This window comes from Lepisosteus oculatus, chromosome 23, assembly GCF_040954835.1.
Source record: "Lepisosteus oculatus isolate fLepOcu1 chromosome 23, fLepOcu1.hap2, whole genome shotgun sequence".
Classification (NCBI taxonomy): Eukaryota; Metazoa; Chordata; class Actinopteri; order Semionotiformes; family Lepisosteidae; genus Lepisosteus; species Lepisosteus oculatus.
Window position 1 is genome coordinate 4,138,221 of NC_090718.1, and position 26,040 is coordinate 4,164,260.

The 26,040-nt window shown below is 48.0% G+C and overlaps 2 protein-coding genes across 3 annotated transcripts in view; one reads left to right on the forward strand and one right to left on the reverse strand.

Moving 5' to 3' along the window:
- The window catches only part of il10ra (interleukin 10 receptor, alpha), a 51,532-nt gene extending 34,185 nt beyond the window's left edge, over window positions 1-17,347 (reverse strand). Inside the window, exons 1-2 of the mRNA XM_069182413.1 lie at window positions 17,215-17,347; window positions 15,388-15,464 (exon numbers count right to left, since the gene is read on the reverse strand). The gene's annotated coding sequence lies outside the window, so the exon portion shown is untranslated. The remainder of the gene's footprint in view (window positions 1-15,387; window positions 15,465-17,214) is intronic.
- On the forward strand, window positions 1,514-25,737 carry tmprss13a (transmembrane serine protease 13a). Of its 2 annotated transcripts, XM_069182415.1 has the most exons (14): window positions 1,514-1,690; window positions 5,080-5,136; window positions 8,271-8,436; window positions 9,470-9,583; window positions 10,565-10,699; window positions 12,642-12,768; window positions 15,696-15,791; window positions 16,330-16,373; window positions 17,305-17,467; window positions 18,275-18,453; window positions 21,627-21,725; window positions 22,260-22,402; window positions 24,903-25,055; window positions 25,332-25,737. In XM_069182415.1, exons 1-14 carry the CDS (start codon window positions 1,673-1,675, stop codon window positions 25,344-25,346), a joined length of 1,509 nt encoding a protein of 502 aa, XP_069038516.1. In that variant the 5' UTR covers window positions 1,514-1,672; the 3' UTR covers window positions 25,347-25,737. The 2 variants fall into 2 exon arrangements, with proteins under 2 accessions (XP_069038516.1, XP_069038517.1); XM_069182416.1 differs by lacking the exon at window positions 5,080-5,136 and having other exon boundaries at window positions 1,517-1,690.
- Window positions 25,738-26,040: the final 303 nt, after the last annotated feature.

The following is a 26,040-nucleotide window of genomic DNA, read 5'->3' on the forward strand; positions in this document are numbered from 1 at the left end:
ATCTGTTTAGAACAAGTTACTGCTAAAGTTACTAGATCTGTAACTACAAGTGCTAGATATCTGAGGTAATGAATAGAGAGCTGGTTACTGGATCGAAACCAGTGAGGACAGCTTAAACTGGAGCAACATTTTTAGTGGTTGACCGCGGGGATCCGTGTCAAGATCTGGTCTCAACTGGCAAAGTCCTGAAGCTCCCCAGTGTCGAGAAAGAATGGGGAAAATGAAAATGAGAACATTCCAGTCTTTAACAAACAGCCTGCAGATAACCCTCAATGCAGGTAGCAGAAACCTATTTAGGTTTGTTTATGGGAAATGAAAAGCATTCTGATAAGAAAGGTGTTTACTAGACAGTGTGGGAAGCACTGCAAAACACAAGTGCGTTCATTAAAAAGGGCAGAATTTGCCATTGAGATGAGATGTCGTTGTGAATCTTGTATAGAAATCGGTCAGCATGTGACAGAATGGATACTGCTGCTCTAAAATCAGTGCAGAGAAGAGCAGGCAGATTCAACGTTCGTGATCATTTTAGTCTTGAACACAGAAGACGAAGAGAGGATCTGACTCAAAGCAAAATGATTTAATTGTGGGGCTCAGGGGAAATTGTACTATTTGTGCTTTCCACAACAGAGATCACAGCCATGAAATAATCATTTCAGCTATAATACAAATACAACTACCGGCTGGGCTAGATGTTCCACATGGCCTCATGTTGTTTGTTCATTCAGATCTTTGTGAATCTAATGAGAGGATGTGTAATTACAGAATCTTTGTGATCAGGCTCTGGAAAGAGGATGGGTGAGGTTTTCGAAAGACGCCTGGTTTAAGAAAACAGGCCAGTGCTGGACCCCTGAGGGATGAGCACAAGAGAGAGCAAAACGCAGCCAAAAGAAGATCAACTTTATGACTGATGGCGAAAAAGGGAGAAGACAGTATTTCATCAAAGACATTTGGAAAGGATTCTCCCAGAATCGAGAAGGGTGACCTTAATAATAATAATAATTCAATTAAACTTATTTTTATATAGCACCTTTCACAACAAGGTTGCCATAAAGCGCTTATAATAATAATAATAATAATAATAATAATAATAATAATAATAATAAGTCATTAAATGCCTTGTTATCCTAAAAAGCGGATATAAAGTGACAGTTGTCTCTTTTGCCATTTCAGCATGTTTCTTTGAACGTGACTAAAAGTTCGGCCAGTGTGGAAAAAATCTTTGAACTGGAGAGGCCCTGAGGCCTAAGAATGATCTGTGTTTGTGTGTCTGTTTAACAAAGGCAGGGCAACCAAGCTGTGGGCAGGTGAAGGTGGTTTCTAATTTCAAGCAAGAACACGAAGGAAACTTCGTCTCTCTCTCTCCCTTTCCCCGGCCTCCATGTTGGCTCCGGCTCCTCTGAATTAGAGCCGGAATGGCGTCCCCCTCCACACTACCCCGTGGCAGACAACAGCCGAGGAACAGGTGTGACAGGGGTGTGTCTGACAGCAGCACCGAGAGAGACTCACAGGTCTAACCTGTCTGGGGAAAGGCGGGACCTCTGGGGGCTCTGGTACTGACGCACAGTATCAGGAGAAATTATACAGAAAGAGTTGAACTCAGGATCAGTATGTCTTTTTAATGCTTCTCAGGGATTAACATATTCAAACATCAAACAAATCACAGCTTAACTCAATGGCAACCTACAAACCGGTATGTATCCAGCAAGTTACTTGGCTATACAGCCTTTCTGTCGGTGCTATCCCAAGGGAATTGTTTTGGAAGAATTACTATAATGGAGTTTTTTTGTAATTTTATGAACCACAGTGTCTTCCACTAAGGTCATTAGTGTCGTAATGACTTTAAGCCATGAAGATCTAGGGACAAAACACACCACACAGTAACTGGTGTGTAGGTTCACAGCAGGAGAGAAAAACACTAGTAAGAACTGCTATAAACACTCAAGAAACTCCATTTCACTGAAGTACAGATACTCAGCTGCCTGCGTTTTAAACCTGCAACTGCAATATGACACTGTCGTACAGACATAATATTTATCAGTGGTGTTGCTTACAAAAAACGATGTTTTGGAAGATTTAGACAAACCTTTAAAAGTTTAGCTACTATTGTTGTTTTTTTTTTATTAGATTTTAGAATAGGATTTGTGTGTGATTTATTTTCAATGATACGTTCTATTTCGTGTTTTGGTTTGACAGGCTCCAAATAAAGCTTTAAAAATACCTCTGGAAGAAAAAAAAGATGATTACTTCAGGAACTGTATTCTCTCCTGACAAGATATATGTAAAAATGATTTGATTTGATGATTTTACTCGTGTTGGTGAGTTAGGAGATTGTGTATGACTGTAAAACACATCCTGTTTTGCTTTTTACAGATGGTTATTGGATGATTATCTATAACCAAGTAATATCACTCAGAGAGTCCTACTCAGCTTCAGAAATAAACATTTGTAATAGCGTATGAACCATCGCTCATCTTTTTTTGTTGTGTGAGGTGGTTAATGGTGTTATTTAAGAAGAGGTCAACAATTCTGAGATTTGCTGTGCTTTGTGTTACTTTAACAGTGTGTTTGAGCCCTGTGATCGCAGGTTCGAGCTTGGTCATGTCACTAGCCGACAGTGACTGGAATTCCTCAGGTAGTGGTCACTACCTGATCACTACAGGGAGTGTGGGGGGGTGTTAGTCAGTGCTCTCTCAACTCATAGCTACACAGCGCCCCCTGTGGCCTACTGGGGGATTGCAGGCACACAATGCCTTTGACAGGCGATACACTTCTCCTGCAATCCGTGCACAGGTGTAGCCCGTGATGTGTGAAAAGACAGAGGAGCAGAAAGATGAGCAGGTGGGAGGAACCTCATTCTTCCTCGGTTTGCGGTCCACTTGTAGCTGTAACTCAGGGAGTAAAAAAGTACACACCCGTCTGTTCCGCATCGGTTGGGAAGAACAAAAATAAGAAGTGCTTCCAGTCTGTTTTTCCACGAACGGCACCGAATAACAATCTCAAAGCCCATATTGTGAACCGGAGATCGGCGTATTTAAGCGCTTCATCGTGGATGAGTCCACTTGATTAAAACGCTTTGATTTCCTAACTTGGGGAATCAAGTGTTCCTGCCACTCTGGAACGTGTTTTGATCGACTGCGGCGTTTTGTCGTCTGAAAGTCTGACGGCACACCGACGCATTTAGTCCCCAGACAAGGAACCTGTCCTGATACAGAACACCGTGAGCACAGCTCGTGCTTCTGATCTGATCCGAGACGTAGACTGTGAGGACCATACAATCCACACGATTGCTTTGACACCTAGATTTGTGACGTTCACCACAATCACAACTGTGATGTTGACCACCACTACACTGCACGGATTTGCAAATTGTGTCCTCTTCACTCTGGCCGAGGGGCATCTCGTGGTCATTAAGCACTGGATTCCTGCAGATATTAGCAACGAATTAAGTCCCAAAACAACAAGTGCTCTTATACAAATAATGAACAAGACTGGGCAGTCAAGATTAACAGTGGAAAGGAAACCAGTTGCTGAACCCTGGTATAGATCATGCTAATGTTATGGTCGTAGTTGATGGCTCAGGGCAACATGGTGGCACAGTGGTGGGCATTGCTGCCTCGCAGTGCTGGGGCTCTGGGTTCAATGCCTGCTGTCTGTGTGGAGTTTGCATGTTCTCCCTGAGCCCTCATGGGTTTCCTCCCACAGATCCAAGACATAAACAACGCTGGTGAATTGGCTTCTGGAAAAATCGGCCCTGGTGCGTGTGCAAGCGAAGGGGTGGTGTCCGATGCAGGCTGTACCCTGCCTGGCACCCATTGCTTGCTGGTTCCCAGTATTGGTTAGGGTGCTTAGAAAATGGATGGTTTGAATTGAGTGATGGTTCGCGCTTCAGAACAGATCACGATTAAACGATCACAAAGGTGAATGAGCCCTTTTATCATGGGCCTAGTGCGCGTTTGTCCTGGACTCCGTGCTTCGGATATGCCCTAACTGCAATGCGCTGTTCCATTAACATAACCCGCAACAAATCATTCTGAAAAAGCATCACTACAGCATACCTTGATATCCCACAATGTGTTAGACAAGCCAAAAATATACCACAAGCAATCACAGCGAAAAAGAGAGCAGAACTGTGGTATATGTACTAAACTATACATATAGTAAATACACCCACTTATAGTAACTACTTGTGGTAAATACACGCACTGTGCTAAAACCATATAAGACATTTTATATAATGCTGCTTACGATAAAAAGCAAACTAAGACCAGATTAAGAATCTGTCACTTTGCCAAAGACTTCATTTTTCACTGATCTTCAGATGTTAAACACACTAGAAAGAGAGTACTTCTCAAAATTCATTCTCCATGCATGTAGGAAAGAGGGCCTCATTTTACAAAGACGAAGACTACGGCACACCTTTTCAATACTTTAGTAACTGCAGCGCCTCGGGGTGTTACCCTGTTTGCCGAAAGATTTGGTTTTGTTCTCAAGTCCAACTGCGCTTTGCGGCAGGACATTTTTACTGTCGAATGTCGATTCATGCAAATTGGGGAAGGGTCCTTCTTTATCGCTCAGATCACATGCTGTTTGGGCCTGGTGCTTCGCTGTCCAGGGGCTCCTCTAGAGCCCATCTGTGTTCACCATGTTCGGAAAAAGGCTGGGGTATTGTAATAGTGCCGCGGGCTGGCACAATTAAAACCTCAGGGCACGTGTGATCGATCTATCTCGGTATATCTTGGATCTATGGGATTTGCTGGCAGTTCTACACCGCGACTATGGCAGATATGTCAAATATGTCAAATACAGTATGTAAAAACCCTAGATCTAGAGATCTGAATCTCTCCTATCTATGCATCAGGGCTAGGGGTCTCAAACTCCGTTCCTGGAGAGTCCAGTGTCTTCCAATCTATGTCAGTTATGGAGCTGGTCTGATTATTTAATTGGCTGCATAATACTGTCAACCAGACCGCCAACGTGATTTAACGGTCACTCTCTGCTCACTGTGCCGTTAATGGGGTGAACGTCTTCTGTGTCTAATTGAGAAAGTAATTGAGGGTAATTGTTTGATTGACCACTCAGGTTAAAACAAAAAGCAGAAGACACCAGGCCGTCCATGGTCGGAGTCTGAGACCCCAGGTAGGAAACTGTAGTGCTTTTTCCTGGAACCTTCTTTCATTTCTGAGAGTATCAGCACAGTCAGGTGACAGTCAGGTGGCTTTTTTTTCCCCCATTCTTCATGTTATTTATTTTCTCGCAGTCTGAGCGAGCGGTAGAGACGATAAGGCGCCAGGGCCGCGTGGTGTTGCAGTGGTGAGCATTGCTGCCGCACAGGGCTGGGGTCCTGGGTTTGATTTCCGGGGTGCTGTCGGTGTGGAGTTTGCATGTTCTCCCTGTGTTCACATGGACTTCTTCCCACAGTCCAAAGACATGCTGGTAGGGTAGTTGGTTTCTGGGAAACTTGGCTCTTATGGGGGGTGGGTGTTGGTGTCTGTGTGTGCCCTGCAATGGACTGGCGCCCTGTCCAGGGTGTATCCTGCTTTGTGCCCGTTGCTTGCTGGGATAGGCGCCGGTTCTCCTGCAATCCCTGTCCTGGATAAAAACGGTTTAGAAAATGGCTGGCTGGATGTTCAGGTGCGCTGACCCTTGTACAGAGGATTCTGGGAAGGAAACACACGCTTCTCTTCTGAGTTTCTGAGAAAAGTTTTTCAGCACAAACCAGCTTTTCAAGCGACAGGCCTTATAAACTCAGAAAATCTGAACGATGGGCTGGGATCCGAAACCCGATCTCGACTGCGAACGTCAAAGAACCATGGTTTCAGGACATCCACTCACGTATTATTCCTGCTCGCTTTCGTAAATGACCAGATTGTGTTACGCTATCGCGGATTCTTTGCAACTCTCAAAGAAGGGAGGCCACAGGACATCTGCAAGGGCTGTGTCGGTCACCTCCTAGTATGGCGAGAGCTCGCACTCTCCCTGACGCGATGAAGCTCGGGAAAACAGAAAGCAGACTGCGCTAACCAGGATTCTCGGTCTCGGCAACCTGGATACTGTCAGCTCTGCTCTTGGATTTCTCTCTTTCGACAAAAGCAGCCGCTCAAATGATCGCGGACCATTTTTATGGTCATGAAAGCTTAACGCGAGAAGGAGGAAACGGGAGAAGGGCGAGAGAGAAGACAGCGAGCGCTGCATGGCTCCATACCCAGTGTGCCCGGCGCACAGTTCCCAGAGTTCTCAAAACGATCTGCTAGATCAGCTGTAGATGTCATCTCGGAAGCAGCCCAGCAAGTTCTACAATCTGGTGAAACCAGTCTGGCGAAGTCTTGCTACTGTAGCTATCAGGGAGAACGCATTCCAAACTTACAATGTGCTTAAATGACGCATCTGGCCAGATAAACACTGAAACATTTTGAACATTTTATTCTAGACTGCCTGAAGAATGCATTTCAGGGGGAATCTATCTGTTACTTCAATCACTGGGTCATCCGTGTGAAGTACTGAATGCTACACTTCTCCCTAATCCTTAAAACGTCTCTACTGTGAGATGCTGCTATGTTGTGTGTCCATGCCTCGGCCCCAACAAAGCCACAACAGTGTCTCTCTGGCTAAACTTTAGATCACTTCACAGTGTCAGGATAGGAAAAGGCGCTGCAAGTGAGAGACAATCTTGCTCAGCTGCTTGTGCTGTAGTGCAGCGACTGTCTTCTGGAAGGGGACCAGTGAATCAACTGGCACAGCATCATGGCTGGATGTGAGCTCCAACTCTTGTGTGACTGTGTGTCCCCATCACAGATAGCTAGGGGTAGCATTGTGCATTTTCTGGCCTGCTCTGACAGTGTGGGACATAGTGAGTTTCCCGAGTTGCACTCACTGAGCTAGTGAGCTCTTTTTCTGCATTGTCACCAGAGACTGTTGTGATGCCCAACCCCGACTCTCCCAGGTGTCTTTCACGCCAGGTGTTGTCTTGTTTTAAATTAGAATGCCGTGTCATTTTATAATGATCTAATTTCATTTTTAGAAGGTCCAATTATGTCTTTTGTTACACCTACCTGACTTTGGAATTGTTGACAGCGTTTTTCACGTCTGCAAACCCCGTGACCGCACACGGGGAGACTGAGGAAGTGTATGCAGACTCCTCCCCTTCTTCTCCCAGATAAAGGTGTTATGTTAGGTGCGCTCATCGGTTTCTAGTGTCCCTTCCTGCTCCCCAACCTCACCCTTTTTCTGCCTCCCTGGTTCATTCCTCATAAGTGACGGGGAGGTTGTGACATCGCCTGTCTTCGATCAGAGCTGTCAGCTCCCCAGCCAGGGAGAGTTAACACCAAAGTACTAAGCTCACTGCTATAAGAAATGTTATTATATTTTGACCAAATTATTGCTGCATGATCCTGTGATTATTTAACCACTAACTACCAAAATGAGCTCGATGGGCCTCTTCAAGTTCGTAACTTTTCTTACGGTAAAAAACAGACATAACTGCACAACATACGACAAGCTCCAGGTCTTCAGACCTGCTCAATCACTTGCCGATTTGTAAGAAATCCAAAATTGCCGAGTAAATACACGCCCACATTCTGTGGAGTCTTCTTTTTGGCACCTTAGTACACCTTGCTCTAGCCCAAACAGCAAAATACGTGCAGCATTTGGTGCAGGAAAACTGTGAAAGCAAGGCGCCAAAGACATGTATTTCACTAAAGCCACTTATCAGAAAATCTGGATCTGGCGTTTTTTGACCGGCCATGGAAAAATTCAGCACTTCAGTCCCTTAAGTGTGCTACTAATTTTATTTTCTGCTTAGTTTCAGCTCTCTAAAACTTGATTGGGTTAAAAGCTATTCAAATGTTCACATTTTGGGGGGGTTTCAAAACTCCTTTCAGTATAAGTCTTACTTAGAAGCATTTCTCAAAGAGAGTAGGGGTGTAACCCCGGTGTCCTGGCCAAATTTCCCCCTGGCCTTTCCCAGTCATGGCCTCCTAATAATCCCCATCTCTGAACTGGCTTCATCACTCTGCTCTCCTCCCCACTGAGAGCTGGTGTGTGGGGAGAGGACTGGAGCATCATCCAGGTGGGGCTGCACACTGGTGGGGGTGGAGGGGATCCCCATGACCCATAAAGAGCTCTGAAAGGAGTCTCCAGAGTAGCGCTCTGTAAGTGTGAGGAGTGTATTTATTGAACCTCCGCCTGGGTCCTTGTTGGGTGTTTCAGGAATCTCGGGGCGCCGGCTGCTCTCTCACTTTCACTCCTCTCTCTCTCTCTCTCTCCCCCGGCAGAACGAGCCCCCTCCTCCATATTACACCATCGCGGTGCCGCCCACTGGACCCTGCCCCACCTACGAGGAGATACCGTATGGAGGCGGGGCTCCCCCTATGCAGCCGTACTACATCCCCCAGCCCGTACTGGTGACGCCGGCGCCCCACGTCGCACAGCCGAGTGCCTGTGAGCGCCCCGCTAACCGCCGGCCGCAATCAGCCAGTTTGACACAGCCTAGCATGGGGAGCCAGCCGGGAGGGCCGCACTGGAAGCTGGTAGCTCATTCCGTGCACTGGCTTCAGTGGCACAAGCTAGGACTGGCACTGGCGCCCGCTGGCCAAATTATTGGGAACCCCCGAGACGTGCTGCTCTCTGATCCAAAGCGACTTGCGGCAGCAGTGTGGCGCAGTGCTGTTGGGGTGGAGTTTGCATGTTCCCCCCCGGTTCGTGTGGCTTCCCGATGCCCAAAAGACATGCTGGTGGGCTAACGGGCTTCTGGGGACATAGGCCATTGTGTGTGTGTGTGTTATTATGAATTGGCTACATTACTCTGCTCTCCTCCCCACTGATAGCTGATGTGTGGGGAGCGTTCTGGCGCACTATGGCTGCCGTCGCATCATCCAGGTGGGGCTGCACACTGGTGGTGGTGGAGGGGAGTCCCTATTACTTGTAAAGCGCTTTGAGTGGAGTGTCCAGAAAAGCGCTATATAGGTGTAAGCAATTAATTAATTAATTGTTGTCTCCGTGTGTCCTGCGGTGGACTGGTGTCCCATCCAGGGCGTATCCTGCCTTGTGCTGGGATAGGCTCCAGCTCCCCCCTGTGATCCTGAACTGGATCAAGCTGCTAGAAAACAGATGGATGGATCTCTATCCCAGATCAAGTCTCTCAAAAGCCCGTCACTGATGGAAGTGCTCTTGATGAAACCTGAGAGTCTACACTCTTCCAGTACAGTTGGGAAAATTCAATTCTATTAGTAATTTGCAGACACACATCTTCTGTGTTGCAAATACAAGCTCGACTGGTGGAAGAGATTCATGCTCAAGGTAATCATTTGAGAAAGGAATCCTCCTCCATTATGGTATTATACTTTAAATATCTAGGATGATTTTTACTCGGGTTTAAAGTTGGGGTCCCCGTCGAGCCAGATGGGTCCCGGTGTTTGACATCTGTGCTGTGTGCCGGGCCAGTGACTCACCCTGGCCCCTCCTGTCTCCACAGCGCCGCCCCAGAGGAAGAGCGGTCTGTCCTGTAACAGAAACGCCCGGTGCTTCGGGGGCTCTGGGAGCATCGTGATCCTGCTAGCGATTATTGCCATCGCCATCTGGCTGGGAGGTAAGAGCTGGGCTGGCGGGAGAGGAAGAGAGTGGGGCTGAGAGAGGACCATGGAGAACCGGTCAAGTACAGAGAGGCAGTGTGGGATAGAGGTCAGAGCTGAGGGAGAGGGAGGGAGGCAGTGTGGGATAGAGATCAGAGCTGAGGGAGAGGGAGGGAGGCAGTGTGGGATAGAGATCAGAGCTGAGGGAGAGGGAGGGAGGCAGTGTGGGATAGAGATCAGAGCTGAGGGAGAGGGAGGGAGGCAGTGTGGGATAGAGATCAGAGCTGAGTGAGGGAGGGAGGCAGTGTGGGATAGAGATCAGAGCTGGAAGGGAGGCAGTGCGGGATAGAGATCAGAGCTAAGAGAGGGAGGCAGTGTGAGATAGGTGACTATTGTGGAAACTCCTTTCCCCTCCATTTAAAATCATCCTTTTCTTCGCGGGACACCTAGCACATTAAACTGACCCCCCCATGCACGACCTTCCAGTTGCACTACTGACACCCAGTTCCAACAAAGTTAACAACACTTATCTAGTACTCTGTAGCTCAGAATTAATCCAGGAATACCTACTATAGAAAGTAAATGCTAAATTCATTCTGGACTCATCTTTCTTTTCTAAACTCAATCCATCACAAAGCCCCAGCAAGCCTCGGTTATCTCCTTCTCACTTTGCAGACCTGCACTGGTGTTAGGACTAGCACTGCTGATGCTGTTAGAGGTGGCTGATGTGAAAGTGCAGGAGGTGAACAGACACTCCTGTCCTGGCCAATCTCTCTACAGTCTAGGAAACCACTAACACAGCGCCCCCCTAAACTCTGTCCCCTTCAGCTCTGGGCCAATCAGATGAGCCGGGGGAGTTGGCCAGCCAGTCAATGAAGGCAGGTGTCCAGAGTAGACTAAGTCTAAGTCTAAGCCTCCCATCACAGACAGTTGGTGACCCGGAGGAAGAGATGAAGATGCTGTTGTTTTTCAGGCTCCTCTGTGTCTCCCTCTTGCAGTGCGTTACGGATCCAGCTTGCTCATGGATTCCAGCAACGGGCAGATTGGGACGAGGGGGGACAGCTGTCCTACCTCTACAGTGTACTGTGATGGCAGAAAGGACTGCACTCTGGGCAGCGATGAGACCGGCTGTGGTAAGGCGCGCACATCAGGGTGGACACTGCACTGCACAATGAACACTACACTGAGCACTGCAGCCCAGAACTCCACGTTGATCTGCTCAGGCGCCCTGAACACTACACTGATCACTGCAGCCCAGAACTCCAAGTTGATCTGCTCATGCGCACTGAACACTACACTGATCACTGCAGCCCAGAACTCCACGTTGATCTGCTCATGTGCACTGGACAGCCAGATCCGCCTGTGTCCAGTTCCTATGTACAGGCTGTGCTCAATGAGCCTGTCCCCTCTGGACAGCCAGATCCGTCTGTGTCCAGTTCCAATGTACAGGCTGTGCTCAGTGAACCTGTCCCCTCTGGACAGCCAGATCCGTCTGTGTCCAGTTCCTATGTCCAGGCTGTGCTCAGTGAGCCTGTCCCCTCTGGACAGCCAGATCCGTCTGTGTCCAGTTCCTATGTCCAGGCTGTGCTCAGTGAGCCTGTACTTTGTCAGGGTCTGTTTCTCATTGCTGTCTCTCACCCTGGTCAGGTACTCAGCTAGTGAGTATTGTCTTGTTAGGGTCCAGTCTGTGCTGAATCTGTGTGCGTGTCCCAGTGGGTAAAGCAGTGCTATCTGGCTTGTGAATCGGTTGATTAGTTATGCTGTGCTGTGGGTGAAGGCTCTCTCTCAGCCTTCACAGCTATTTTCCTGCTCCCTGCCAAGCAGGCCCCTCTGTAAACGCAAAGGACAATAAACCCATGAGCCCTCATACAGCTGCCCCAGCCTGTTTTTCCACACTGCCAGCTCAGAGTAACCCAAGACACTCATGACGGCACTGCTGTGTTTGAGTCTTTATTTTAAAATGACAGCCAGCTCCCCCCCATGATCCCATGATGCCCTGCAATGCTTTAGAGGTGACGGCTCTGGCTACCAGGCTCACACGAGACACCTGGCTGTATAGACCAGTGGGATCATTCCCTGCACTTTGACCAGCAAGAACCGAGCTCAGGGACCGGCCCGATTAAAAGCCCCTCTCAGATATCATCTGCAAGGGCCAGGGCATGTATCAGCACGATGCCTGTTGTGTGGTCTGGAGCATTACTGCCAAGACTATGTCTTCCCCCCCCCCCCATACACACACAGCAATAGAAATGCACTAGTGAGCTGAGAGCGCTTAGTTAAAAAAAGAAATGTGGGGACAGGCTGGGTTGAGAGTGCTGTCCTTTTCCTTTACCAGTCCTTTCTAAGCAGCGGGCTAGATGGGCTGAGTGATCTCTTCCTGCCTGAAACCATTCTTACGTTCTTAAGGCTGTAACCTGCATATTGGGTCAGGGACCATGTCTGGTAGCTTGATCAATTAGTGACGTCTCGGGTTCTCAAGCCAAATTTCAATTTTCTAACGTTTCAATCCAACTCAGGATTGCGGGGGGAGTTGGTGCCTCAGCAAACAACGGACACAGGGCAGGATACATCCTGGATGGGACGCCAGTCCATCACAGGGCACACACACACACATTCACACCAGGACCGGTTTTGACAAAAGCTAAATAACCCACCAGCATGTTTTTGGACTGCGGGTAGAAACCAAAACAACCGGGGGAAACCCAAGTGAAATTGGGGGGAACATGCAAACTCCACACAGACAGCACCCAAGGTCCAGAAAATGAACCCATGGCCCCAATGCTGTAAGATAGCAATGCTCACCACTACTCTGCCTCCCTCTACAGCAAACTGGTGCTTGCTTAAATAATAACTTCATAAGGAGTTCTGAAATCCATTATGACCATGGGTTAATGGGATTTCTTATCCTGTCCAACATTTTTATATGTCATAGGAAGTAGTGTTTCAAAACGGTCTAACGCCCAGTCAGTTTAATTAAAGTATTCAATTAGCTCAATTAAGAGTCCCATTAGGAAACACAGGAATTACTTGTCTCCTGGTGTCCAATCTCTCTGCTTTCCTGTGTTCCTTGTACAGTGAGGTTCCTGGACAACAGCACCCTGCAGATCAAGACCAACAAAATGAAGGATTTTCTGCCTGTGTGTGCGGAGGGCTGGAGTCAGTCTCTCTCGGACAAGACCTGCAGACAGCTGAGCTTCAAGGGGTAACAGTTCCTTAACGTCTGCTCAGTTCCAGTTTGATTCGGTCAGCGGTTTTCATTTTTCCCCCAATTTAGGACTGCAGAGCCTATCCCAGCATGCAAAGGGGGTGCAAGGCAGGGTACACCCTGGGCAGGACACCAGTCCATCGCATGGCACACACACAGACACAAACAACTCCCACCAGGGCCAATTTTCCCAGAAACCAATTAATCTACCAGCACGTCTTTAGACCAGGAGGAAACCCACGCAAACCTGGGGAGAACATGCAAACTCCACACAGACCGCACCCCAGGAACTGGACACAGGGCCCCTGTCCTGTGAGGATAGCCAATGTGCCATCACTTATTCATTTGGTACACAACTGTGTCCAAAGGAAGTACGATTTGCACCCACGTCAGCTGGATATTTTAGTAGAGGAATCCTGGTGCAGTAGCTTGCTCATAGGTGAGACCACAGCATCTCTCCTGGGATTCAAGTCCAGAACTCTAACTGCTGCGGCACAGTATTTTAGAATCAGCTTTGCAAATATGTCAACTCTATCTCCGACGTGCACGATTCCGACCGGCATGATTAGCCAGTCCAATTCCTCGGCCTTTACTTTGGGCGGACAGATCACGAGCTCAGACAGGGCTCTTTGATCGACACGGCAAGACTTATACACAATCAGACCCTCCAATACGCAGCCAGCAAGGATGTGCTGTTGTCACAGCTGGGATATAATTTAAAAAATGCACAACCTGAGCACGTAGATAATATCTATGAAGAGGAACATTCCTCACAATCAGCTTAGATGTGAAGGAAAACCTACAACCTATAGAACGTAACTAAACTCAGGAATCCAAAGTCCTTAGGCTTCAGTATTTAAAGACAGGTAACAGTCTCTGTGAGAGGGGAATGTTTGCCTATCTACTGTACCCTCAATTCAGATGTTGATCATTAAAATGTTTAGCAGCTGGGGGTTTTGGGTCTTTGCTTCAGAGAGCTTATCTTTGATATACCTTATTTTCAGCATTTGAATAGTTTTGCATATTCACGCCACTTGACAAGGAAACCAGATCATATTAACAGTGTCCATTACTGTCAATACCCAGACTCTTTTTTTGGCATATGTCCTATTCATTAAGGGTTGACAAATACAGCTGTAACTGTATATTCCATTCAGCACATTTACTGTACAATGTTTAGACTTATTTTTTTTAAAATTTATCACACGAATCAGGACTACGCTTTAAAACACTTCAATTAAACTGGGCTGCTCAAGAGGGCTCAAAACGATACACCAGTCCAATACTTGCCAGTTAAGGGGACTGATGTAGTTGTTGTAATAAAAGTAACTGAAACATTGCGTCTTTGCGTTGACAAAATCCGAGAAAAATGGCAAGTCCATACCATCTCAAAATGCAGTGGACAAAATATTCTGCATCCGATTCAACAAACCTAGATCTCATCTAACAGGTAGGTTATTTGCTTTATGAAAATCCAAAAACGCAAACCAGATGACCTAGCTGTGCCAAACCTTATCTTCAAATCTTACATTCCTAAATCATATGCTCTGTTTGAATCCATTTCTGCTGTGGCTTGTTAAAAACACTCTGACAGGTTAATTAATCAATAAGTGTATTGTCTAAATACATAATTACTATCTCCTAGAATACTCTTACCACACAGATAAGCCTCTAGTTTAGGGCTAATTACTGTCTCTTCATAAGTAAAAGAACTGAGTCTTTTCCATTGGTAATGAGCTCAGTTCTGTCCTCCATTTAACTGAATGGGAGCTACATTCACAGTTATCCAGGAAGCAGGAATTAACCCAGTCTCGAACGACTGCTGGAAGAGTCGTGTTAGCAGTCTGGCCACAACATTCCACAGTGCGTTACGTGCAGTTGGATCAATATCATCAAGCTGTGAAGGTCTGCCGATCATCAACCCTGAACAACTTCTGCCTCTTCTCTGCTAAAACTACTTCAGGCACAGTGTTGTCTTTCTCTAGCATGGGGTGTGTTGTCAGTTTTCAAGCCTCAGTAGTATAGAAATCAGGAAACAGCAATCAATCCCCAATCACAAGCCAGTACTGGAGAGACAATTATCCATCCTTTCATCTTCTAACTGCTTCATCCAAGTACAACATCACCGTGTGATCCCTGGGCACAAGGCCCTGGACAGGATGCCAGTCCATCAAAGGGCACACACAGACACAAACACTCACTCCAGAGTCCGTTTTCCCAGAAGCCAATTAACCTACTATCATATCTTTGGACTCTGAGAACAAACCCACCCAAACCTGGAGGGAACATGCAAACTCCACACAGACAGCACCCCAGTAACTCTACACGGGGCCTCACCACTGCAACGCAATCATGGTGACCACTGCGCTACCCCGCTTAGAGTCATGCATTGTAAGAATGAAACCAGAAATCTGGCGTCTGCATGCCATTAATTAGAATACAGTTACAAGTGGAACTACTGTACATTGCCTTGAATCAATGTATCAGTCAAAAATACCATAAGCAAAACTAACAATAAATCAAAGCATTTTCTCTGTAAATATTAGGGACTTGCTGCACGGCAGTGCTGAGTGCGCTAGCTCTCCAGTTTGTTTAAAAACAAAACCAGTATCTTACCGGTTCTGCAGCCTGAGAACACGCTCAGCACCACACACTGGGGCAGTGAGTCAGGAGCCCCAAATCCTGTGGAGACCCTAGATTACAGCACAAAAGAAAAAAAACAGAGAGCAAGTATCAGCAACATGCTTTCTTTAAGACACGAGCAGGGGGGTTAAAAACAGGCGTCGGAATCTCAATATTTGCATGACTACGCTGCTAACGAGACAATCGCACGCATCGGTTGCCAAGCGCAGAAACCTGTGGGATTGTGGGATATGCGGACTCTGGGTAACTTCTAACATATTCGTGTTCCTGAACTTTCACAGATCTTCAAGCACTGGGGAGCTGAATGGTTGGACATCAAATGGCCTCTCTGTTACATCCTTACCCTCTAATTACATCCAGGGTCAAGTGGACTCCAGGTAGGATGGGTTAACCCCAGATTTGAGAGTGTGACCCCTCACAGAAAGTCATTTTGTTCTAGAACAATCTCTATCATCGTTCACTATACACTCTGAGCACTGCTTTCCTCTTGGGTCAGGAACTGACCTGTTGGCTGTTCTTTGGCCAGATTGCACGTCATCAAGGCCTGTTTATGAAACGATGCAGGGTAGGTTGAAGGCACGGTGCAATTCTAACTAAAAACATTGGAAGGCAGACCAAGGTCTTCAGAAGAGGGGTGTTCTGCTGTACGGTGGTTATATATTTAATTAATACTGACAAGAATGCTACATTAACACGTGAGCCTTAATGCCTAAAAAAAGCAGCCTCAGAGAGATCTCCGACTGTGAGGCACAACACCAAGCACAAACGAGAGCAGACACAAACACAGCAGGAGGGGTGTCTGGTTTTTCCATGAAGCACAAAGGTGTTATTGGAAGTGTATTTTATAAATACGTGTGTGGGCAGGCGTTCTATTGCAAGAATGTGTACTGACAGTATTCTCCTTTCATGCTGTAGTGCCTCCTGTCCAGGAAAGAAGATTGTTTCTCTGAAGTGCATAGGTAGAATCTTTGTTCTTTACCTTGGTACTGTGCACATATCTCACACCACCTCTATTTCTGAGAACGAGGCTCCCTAAGCAGGACTGCACTGAAGTGCTAGCAGGGCTGGGAAGGGTTAAGCCAGACAGAGTAGCATCAGGCTCCTATGAGCCTGCAGTGTTGATTCCTAGAAATACTACTTGTGCTCCTGTGCGCACAGCGGGTTCCCGAAGTGTCCCAGTCATGGGTCACAGCAGGAGAGCCGTGCTGCTTCACAGTTGCATCGGAATTACATGCAGGGATGAGCAATCCTGGTCCTGGGAGACCAGCTCAGGTTTTCCTTCCAGCTCAGCTCTTAACCAGCTCATCCCTGGCTTAACAGAACCAATCAAACAGATTCTTCCAGCTCTTCAGGTGCTGGTGCTTTTTGGAGACTTGGGAAATCTGCAAACAGCCCAGCACAGCAGGACCGGTCTTCTCCTCCCGATCCAGTGAAACCCAACATTTGATTCTGGGCAGTAGCAGTAACATTAGGGTGCCCCGCTCCGAGAGTGAAGAAAAACCGATCCCTGACAGCAACAGTAGCACAGGAGAATTTAAGCGAGCTTCTCGATTTAAAATATTCACTCGAAGAGGATATCAAAAGCTATAGCATCAATAAATATCCTAAACATCAAATAAATCTACTCATAAATATTCCTCAAGTTTCTAAGAACAATCACATATACGAATATATAAAGATGTATGTTTGCAGATTCTCACACAAAACTGTACTGAGATGCCTCCTGGGATTCTCTTGAAGGCTGAGCTCTTCATGCTCTAATCCGTATCTTTCCTCACCTGCTCATCCCCCCCCACTTACCCCCTTTTCTCCCTGTATTCCTGGGTCTCTCATCTCTGCCCTGCCTCCTGATTTCTTTTCTCTCATCTTCCTGCCTCTTCCCCTCCTCAGACTGTGGGAACCGCCAAGCCGCCAGCAGGATTGTCGGTGGGACCGAGGCCAAGGCGGGAAGCTGGCCCTGGCAGGTCAGCCTGCATTTCAACGGCTTCCCCACCTGCGGGGGGTCCCTGGTCTCCCCGGATTTTGTGGTCACAGCGGCTCACTGCTTCCCCAGGTGAGAAAACAGCGGCCAATCTCTGCCCAGTGGTTGCGTCTGCCCCACATTCCTCCACCTGTCGCTCTCACGCCACTGACAAGAGTTTGATCATTTACATTCCCACAATTCCCAGCAACTGATCGCTCGTCCGACACCAAAGCTCTGAAAGGGCTGCTCACTTTCATATTAAGTATATGAAGAAAAAAGTACAAGTCTGTTTAGTTTTCTTTGCTTTCCAGCATTGTGAAATGGAGTTAATTAATATTCATAATTATGTCTTGCTCATGAGAGATGCATGCCACAAATTGCTGCTCTTTTTAAGATGAATGGAACCAGGGCAGCATAGTAGCGCAGTGGTGAGCCTTGCAGCCTCACAGCACTGGGGCCCTGGGTGCAATTCCTGGGGGTGCGGTCTGGGGGGAGTTTGCATGTTTTCCCTATGTTCACATGGGGTCTCTTCCCACAGTCCAAAGACACACGGGTGGGTTAATTGGCTTCTGGGATAATTGACTCACTGGTGTAAGTGTGTGTGTGTGTGTGTCTGCCCAGCGGTGGGCTAGAATCCCACCCAGGGTGTATCCTGCCTTGCTCCTGTTGCTTACTGCGACCCTGTAGCAGAAAAAGTGGTGAGAACACAGATGGGTGGAGATCTACTGCCATAATCATGCTGAGAGACACAGGCTGTGTGATGAACTATACAGCAGGCAGATCTGCACGCCGTCCTATATGACACACTGCAGGAATCAGAGTCAGGCAGCAGCAGCCAGTTGTTACCCAGTCTGTAAGCACATACAGGAGTCAGCAGTCTATACCCTCTCCCCACAGCTCCTCCCCCAACTTCCAGAACCCCAGCTACTGGCGCGTGTACACGGGCCTGGTGTCCCAGCTGAAGCTCCCGCCGCCTTCCTTCGTGCAGAAGATCATCCTGCACGAGGCCTACGACGAGACGTCCCACAACAACGACATCGCGCTCCTGCGCCTCAAGACGTCCGTCAGCTTCACCGGTGGGTGGGGGGGGGTGGGGTAGGGGGTGCTGTCCGACTTCCCCCGCTTTTGCTCAGCTGCCCTCGTTTCCAACTTGTCCCCATCTCGCAAACTGCCACCCGCAGACTTGCCTCCTGTGTCTGAGGCAGCTACAGTTCCCCACCGCCACGTCTCGGGACATCCCCGTCCAAACCGACTATTCTAGGCTTGTGGGCGCTTCATATGGATTTATAACTAAAGCAAAGGTGGTGCAAGGGGTAGCAGCACCAGGGCCCTGGGTTCAATTCATGGGGTGCTGTCTGGGTGGAGTTTGCATGTTGTCCCCTTGTTGGTTTCCTCTCGGTGCTTCTGGGAATATTGGCACTGTTTGTGTCTGTGATGGGCCCCGTTATGGACTGGCATCCTGTCCAGGGTGTATCCTGCCTTGTGCCCAGGATTCGCACTGTATTCCCGTGCTGGATAAAGCAGTTAAAAGATGGATGATGATTCTGAGCAAATTGTCACTTCTGATCGACAATGTTTCTACCATCAATGATGGAAGGAAGGGGTGGCGGGGTGGGGAGCACTGCTGCCTCGCAGCCCTGGGGCCCTGGGGTTCAGTTCCTGGGGGGCTGTGCGTGTGGAGTTTGCATGTTCTCCCTCCGTTCCTGTGGGGATCCTCCGGGGGCTCCGGATTCCTCCCACAGCTCAAAGCCAAAGACCCCAAATCGGATGAAGCAGTCCGAAAACGAATGCGTGGAGAACGAAAACCATACCGTTACCCACAAGACCACTCGCGACCCCTGCGTCACTATTGGCTGACATCTCCAGCTTATTCCCTGGCGCAGGTGAGCTCCAGTTTCTGCAGCTGGAGCTTGGAGTCCTACAGCAACCCTCAGCAAAACTCTGCTACATTAAAGCGAGCTTGAAATTGCTATTTCCCTTCTTCCTAAGTGGGAGCAGAGTCCTTGATTTAGCATGATTAGGATAGCTTGCTTTAAAGACCCCCCGCTGAGAAGCACAGTCTTCCGGTGTTGGGAAACCATGTGCTTGGTGTTAATACATCAGCTATGATGGGGGGTCTTGGCACCTGACTTTTTCCTATTTTACCATCATCCATTTCCCACCCAATCTTCTAGAACAGATTCCTGTTTCTACTGGAGGCCTTCCACAAGCTCCTTGAGCCCTTAAACATGTGAGATTATGCTACTCTCATCGCAAGATGACAGTTCGCAGGAGGGAGGGCCAGGATTATTACAATAAACCAAAAGGCCTCTGCGAAAATCTATTTGATTTCATTTGCAAAACCCACGTCAATCGAATGCCATTTAAAACGAGACCTCAAAGCTCAAAAATAACTTTATGTTTAAAAAAAACAATTTGATTAAGGGCAAATTGACAATCTGCTAACCCACAAGGCTGTCAAGCATAAGTCGCAATTACATATTTACTCCGAGAATAACTCTCAGCAGAAATGGGGTCGTTTTCCGTGATTGATGGTGTCATAGAACCACTTCCACTGAAATGTGTTTTTCGTGCAGCAAGCAGTGTTAGCAGACCGTACACTGCCAGTGGAGAGAGAGAGAGGCAGTAAAGCTTAAATGTTTAGCAAATAAAATGCTGCACGCATATTTTAACAATAATAATAGATCCGGCTGAAAGCTTTCATAGTGAATCAGACAGTCTGAATGGCGCGTGAAAACTGAGCTGTCACTGATCCTCTTGATCTGCCGTTACGACAGTGTTGGACGAGATCGTGTTCAGGAGACGCTGCAGCCCATTTGCAATCGTTTAAAAAAACATTTTTTCCCTTTAGATGGGAGGTGGTGCAGCAGTTAGGATTGCTGGGGCCCCGGGTTCAATTCCTGGGGTGCTGTCTGTGTGGAGTTTGCATGTTCTTCTTGCGTGATTGTGGGTTTTCTCTGGGTGCTCTTGTTTCCTCAGATTTTGTTTCTTATAAAATGTTTTTTTTCCTTAGATTGTTGAGGGACATACTGGCTTCTGTAAAAATCGGCCCTGGTGTGCGTGTATCTGTGTGTGTGTCCTGTGATGGAGTGGCGTCCCGTCCAGGGTGTGTGTGTGTGTGTCCAGTGATGGAGTGGCGTCCCGTCCAGGGTGTACCCTGCCTTGGGCCCATTGCTTGCTGGGATAGGTTCTGCCTCCCCGCTCAACCCTTTGCTGGATCAAGTGGTTAGAAAATGGATGGATGTTAATATTGAACAAAGACACAGCTTACTTCAATTTCATTCCCCCGTCTCATAAGTTTCACATGTGATCACAAAAAAAGTAGCCGGACGTTTGCACTGCAATCAGCCACCTCGCCTAAATTAGCCCAACATTTCTCGGAGAGTGGAAACAAAAACTTGTACTGTAAGCACTCCCAAGCGAGTACAACATTTATATTTATTTATCTGCAGAACCAATAGACCAAATTCCATTGAGTAAATATAAGAACACCACTTCTAAGATAGTCTTTACCGTACTAGGGCTTCCTTTACTGATCAATTCCAGTGGAACATGGGAACAGAAGGCAACTCATTTCTGCTTTGCGCGGAGATGTTCACATAAATAAAACAGTCAACTGCACTGTGCATTTGGTACTGAACTAGGCCAACTTTCATTTCGGGAAATGAAGGCTCCCTTCAGAAAGAACTTCTCAAGTTTACAGACAATGGCAAAGGAGGAGAGTGAGTAAACGCCGTGGAAGCTACAAAGCAAATTCAAAAAGACATCCGGTCTGCAGGAACATCTGGCAGACCACAGCTGCCGCTAGCAAAAACAAGCTACAAATGAAAGATTGGAAACACCAAACTTGACATTATTTTATTACTGAAAAACATGCCGGCGGTTGTGTTGACCCATTTGCATCTTCTAGCATATGTTGGAAGAATATCAAAAACCCAGTGTTAAGACATGCACTTTAAACTATATTAAAGTGGCATAAGACTTCAATTAAAATGAACTGATGCACTGTTAACATGTGATGATCTTTCGTTTTGGTTACTCAAGAAAAATAAGAAGGTACAGTTCCTGAAATCAGTACAATAAAAAAAAACAGCAATAGGGAATCCATTTAAAACAAGGAACAGGAGGCACTTTACACAAAGCGTGGTGGGAGTATGGAACAAGCTGTTTAGCTCAATTCGTACCCGGGCAATGTGGAAGGGCCAAATGGCTGGACGCGTTTGTAACCCTCCCTGCGTTTTGATTTCAGCCAATGTCCAGCCCGTCTGTCTGCCAACGGTCAACCAGGTGTTCACTAAAAACACCGTGTGCTGGATCACTGGATTCGGGACACTGCTGGAGGGGGCAGGTAAGGGCACCATCTTGGGCTGAAGGAGGGGGGAAGGGTGCAAATAGAGAAGTAAAAAAACACTCCAGAAATCGGGAGAAAAGGCTTTTCCGAATGTGCACAAGGTTATTCGGGCAGGGGAAGGGCTTTCAGCAGCACTGAGCACTTCGGGTCAAAAGTTTTGAGTCTCGAGGCGCGGCTCCGGGTCAAAACTGACTCACGGTGAGGATGATGCTCATTCCAGTAAAGGTCACCAAGATGGTAGAGCAGACTTGGCCAAACAGGATCGACCAGTTGGAGGAAAATTCCACCAGTACTAGTCGTTCCTTACCACTCTTCCTAAGGGGAGAGACGGTGAGAGGTTCTCGAGAGACGGACCAGTGTTGGGTTCACAAGGCCAGCGGAAACAACCCTGGTCTGGGCCAGGGCCAAATTCAGGTTAAAAAGGGCGTGCAGATCCACCACACTCGGCTACCAAATACAGGGGGATCCATCACAGAAGGACAGAGTTGCGAGTCAGATGGAGACTGACTCAGCGCGTGTGCTTTTCTCCAGCCCAGGGCTCCACCAACCTGATGGAGGCGTCAGTGAGCATCATTGACTTCTCCACCTGCAACAGGCCCACCATCTACAACGGCATGCTCACCCAGAGCATGATGTGCGCAGGGAACCTCAATGGTGGAGTCGACTCCTGCCAGGTGAGCAGGACAGCTTTGTTCCCCGCTTGTTACAAGACGCGCGTTTCTCTCCTCCTGATGCTCCGTCCGGTTCCATGGTGTCCATTTCTATCAGTCCATTTTCTAGCCACTTTCTCCTGTACTGGGCCCTGGGGGAGCCATCCCAGCAAGCAATTGGGCACAAGGCAGGGTACACCCTGGATGGGACACCAGTCCATTGCAGGGCAAACCCACACACCAGGGCCAGTTTTCCTAGAAACCAATTAATCTCTAAGTATGCGTTTGGACTGTAGGGAAACCAGAGCACCTGGAAGACCCCTGTGGGATCATGGGGAGAACATGCAAACTCCACACAGACAGCACCCCAGGCCCAGAATAGAACTCGAGGCCGCAGTTCCGTGAGACAGTTCAGTTCAGTTCAACTGGCAGTTCAAATGTGGGATCTAATCCTGCTTGTGATAAATCACGCACAGCTCACAGACCAAAAGATGCTCTGTGCAGATTCTCGACCTGGGGACACAGGTAACCCAGCTGCCAAAGACTTTACTGTGGCCAGACCTCCAGGCCTGGGTATTTGACTCTCGTGACAGCAGTGCAAATGTTCTACCAGCAGTTCCGCGCGATCAGCACTCACCACTCACCGAACTCGTGCCTGCACCTGTTCCAGGTGAAACCGCAAGAGAAGATCGCGCATTTCAGAGATGTCTTACATTTTAAAAAAAAAACTCTAGAAATGCAGGTCTGGGGCAAATGAGGAAGTATACAGTATCAAAATATCCTCCCGGTCATAATCGGAGCTCTCATCTCAATCCAAAACGGGACAAATGTCACATAGTTGGGGATCATGGTTGACAGAATGCAATGAACTGGCTCACCAGGAACACGATTACATCGTTTTCCCAGAATCTGAGATTCCAGATTCCCTCAAATGAAATAACAGGAATTTCAATTAGCACACATGGGTCACGCACTTGCTTTGAAACTTGCTGAGATTACTAGCAACGGCCTCATTCTTTCTCCTCAGACAACAGGCAGAGTTTCTAGATTCTTACAAACAGGGCGCAAGAGAGGAATTTTAATGGTAGCAGCTCCAGTAACAATCACAAAGTGGCCATACTAAATTACAAAATTAAGGTTTGAGCAAGAATACGTCAATGGAAGGAAAAAGATCAAGGACATTGGACAATTGAAATCCAGCTCTCAGATAGCACTTACAGTTTCTGTGCGATTCAGATGAGCAGCCTAGCCTTATGCCCCATTCCAGACAGACTCAGAACTTTTACGCAAAAAAACAAACCTTCATTTGGAGGTCTTCCATAACATCAGTTGAGCAATACCTACCTATTGTGAGACAAATCCTTTACCTTGAAAAGTGGAAAACTTCTCAGAATCAAACACAGCTTTTTTTCCCCTCCTTCCTTCTGATTCAGCACTCACTCCAACTCTAGAAAGCCTCCTTCGTCCAATAAAGCCCAGGTGTGATTTACAGGTAACTCAACAACACACACCTGGTTTGAATTTTTGTTGGGCACCTCGGTACCCATTGTGGCTCAAGACTGAATCACGGTCAGGGCTTGAGCCAAGATGGCTTCCTGCTATGGAAGCCACCAAGGGACATTCAGAGCAAGCCAAGGATTCAGGGGATGTAGACTCCATCACGCCGCCTGCTCCTTTAATTTGAAATCGAGAGCGAGAGCAAATAAAGCGCTCCGAGGAGCGGAGGGGAAAGGCGTCAGCTCGACGTGCTGCTAGCGACCCCTGTGTATATTTGTAGCTGAGCCATGGTGGGATTCGGCTGTAGCTGTCTAACGCGGCTGTGGGTGGAAAAAAAACAACTGTGGGTTTACAGCGCAGCTCTTAGAGAATAAAATGACGCTCCACTGTGCCGCAATATTTATATTCATACTTTGGTTTTTCTACCTGCATGCAAAACCCGGCACTGGGCTTCTTCGCTTTGCTAGTGAAATTTGATTTCTTTGCAATGGGTGGATTACATATGAAATATATAATCCAAAAGTGGCCAGCAGAGGAATCCGACTCCGTTGGGCCCCTGAGCAAGGCCCTTAACCCCAGCTGCTCCAGGGGCGCTGTACAAATGGCTGACCCTGTGCTCTGACCCCAAGCGTCTATTCCTGTCTGTGTGTCTCATGGAGAGCAAGCTGGGGTCTGCGAAAAGAAATTCCTAATGCAAGAAATTGTACAGGGCTCATAAAGATCTTATCTTATAAACTGGGGGCTCTGGGTTCAATTCCTGGGGTGCTGTGTGTGTGGAGTCTGCATGTTCTTCCCCAATTTGCATGGGTTTCCTCCCACAGTCCAAGGACATGCTGGTGGGTTCGTGGGCAGGATGTCTGTGTCTGTGTGCGCCCTGCGGTGGACTGGCGTCCCGCCCAGGGTGTACCCTGCCTTCGGCCCAGTGCTTGCTGGGATAGCCTGAACTGGATAAAGCAGTAAGAGGATGGGTGGCTGGATACCAAGAGGAGAGCTGGAGTAAAAGGGCCTCTTTTTTTGTTCCCGGCAGGGGGACAGCGGGGGGCCCCTGGTGTGCCAGGTGCAGGACCAGTGGTTCTTGGCCGGGGTGACCAGCTGGGGCGTGGGCTGTGCCCGCAGAAATAAACCCGGCGTCTACAGCAACGTCACCCAGCTGTTGCCCTGGGTCTACGCCCACATGGAGGTGAGCCCTTCCCTCTCCCTCTCCCTCTCCCCCGAATCCCCGTCCAACTCCGCATTCCATTGTGCAATTCACGCTGCTATGTGGAAAGTTCTTTACAAATGCATGTCATGAGGTTTGTCTGTCTGCTGCCCTGTTTTAATTCGTACGGTATATGTTGGATGGATGTCTCATCTGTGTTCTTGCTGAACTGATAGCAAATTCCAGCAGCCTTTGTCGTGGGGCGATAAAGAGACCCAGGTGGAGCTAATGCATTTCTCCTGTTGTCTTCCCCCACAGTTAGAGAAGCCTTAACAGCACTTTACCGACGGCGCACAGGGGAGAGGGGCTGCCCAAGCTCGTGTCTTCCAGAACCCATCGCTCTTCCGCATATCCGATGCCCTTGAAGGGCACGCGAACGGGGCTTCGGGAACGGCACACCTGCCTCTGCCTCACTGTAACTTCTGGGTGTGATCTTGGGGACAGTAAACTGTGTGGCCAGCGGCTGGAAGCTGTTCCCAAGCACTTTCCTTTCCATTAAAGCTTTCTTCTCCCCTGGGGGGGATAATCTGTTTCAAGGCACAGTCCAGTACAACCAGGATGGCCAGATGTTCATCGCTTCGCTGTTCCTGTGGTGTGTGTGAGCATCGATCTGGAAGTTTTTAATGAGTCAATAACTATAATAACAAAAGATGCACTAACGGCACCCCGTCTCTTACTGGGGTTTTATTATGTAGTTGTGGCAGTGAACAAACATCACATCACCCACACTGCCGGGCCTTTCTTCTGGAATAATCTGTGGAGTACTGCGCTTTGCTCAAGCAATGAATCCCAGATCTAGAGGGAGTTCGGCAGGGCCGGAGGCCTGACCGCTCCGGATCTGGTACTCCGCGCTGCGAGAGCAATGTTTGGTAGGGATGTGGGGACACCTGTCTCCTCTTTATTTATACAGCTCAGGCTTTCTTCTCCCCCGAGGAGGGGGGGATCTGTTTCACGGCACAGTCCAGTA

Bases quoted from the DNA above. Each gene is read 5' to 3' on its own strand.
- tmprss13a (XM_069182415.1), top strand. The intron at 12,769-15,695 runs GTAACAGTTCCT...GAACTTTCACAG, and splicing joins AGACAGCTGAGCTTCAAGGG to ATCTTCAAGCACTGGGGAGC. The intron at 17,468-18,274 runs GTGAGAAAACAG...CTCTCCCCACAG, and splicing joins GCGGCTCACTGCTTCCCCAG to CTCCTCCCCCAACTTCCAGA.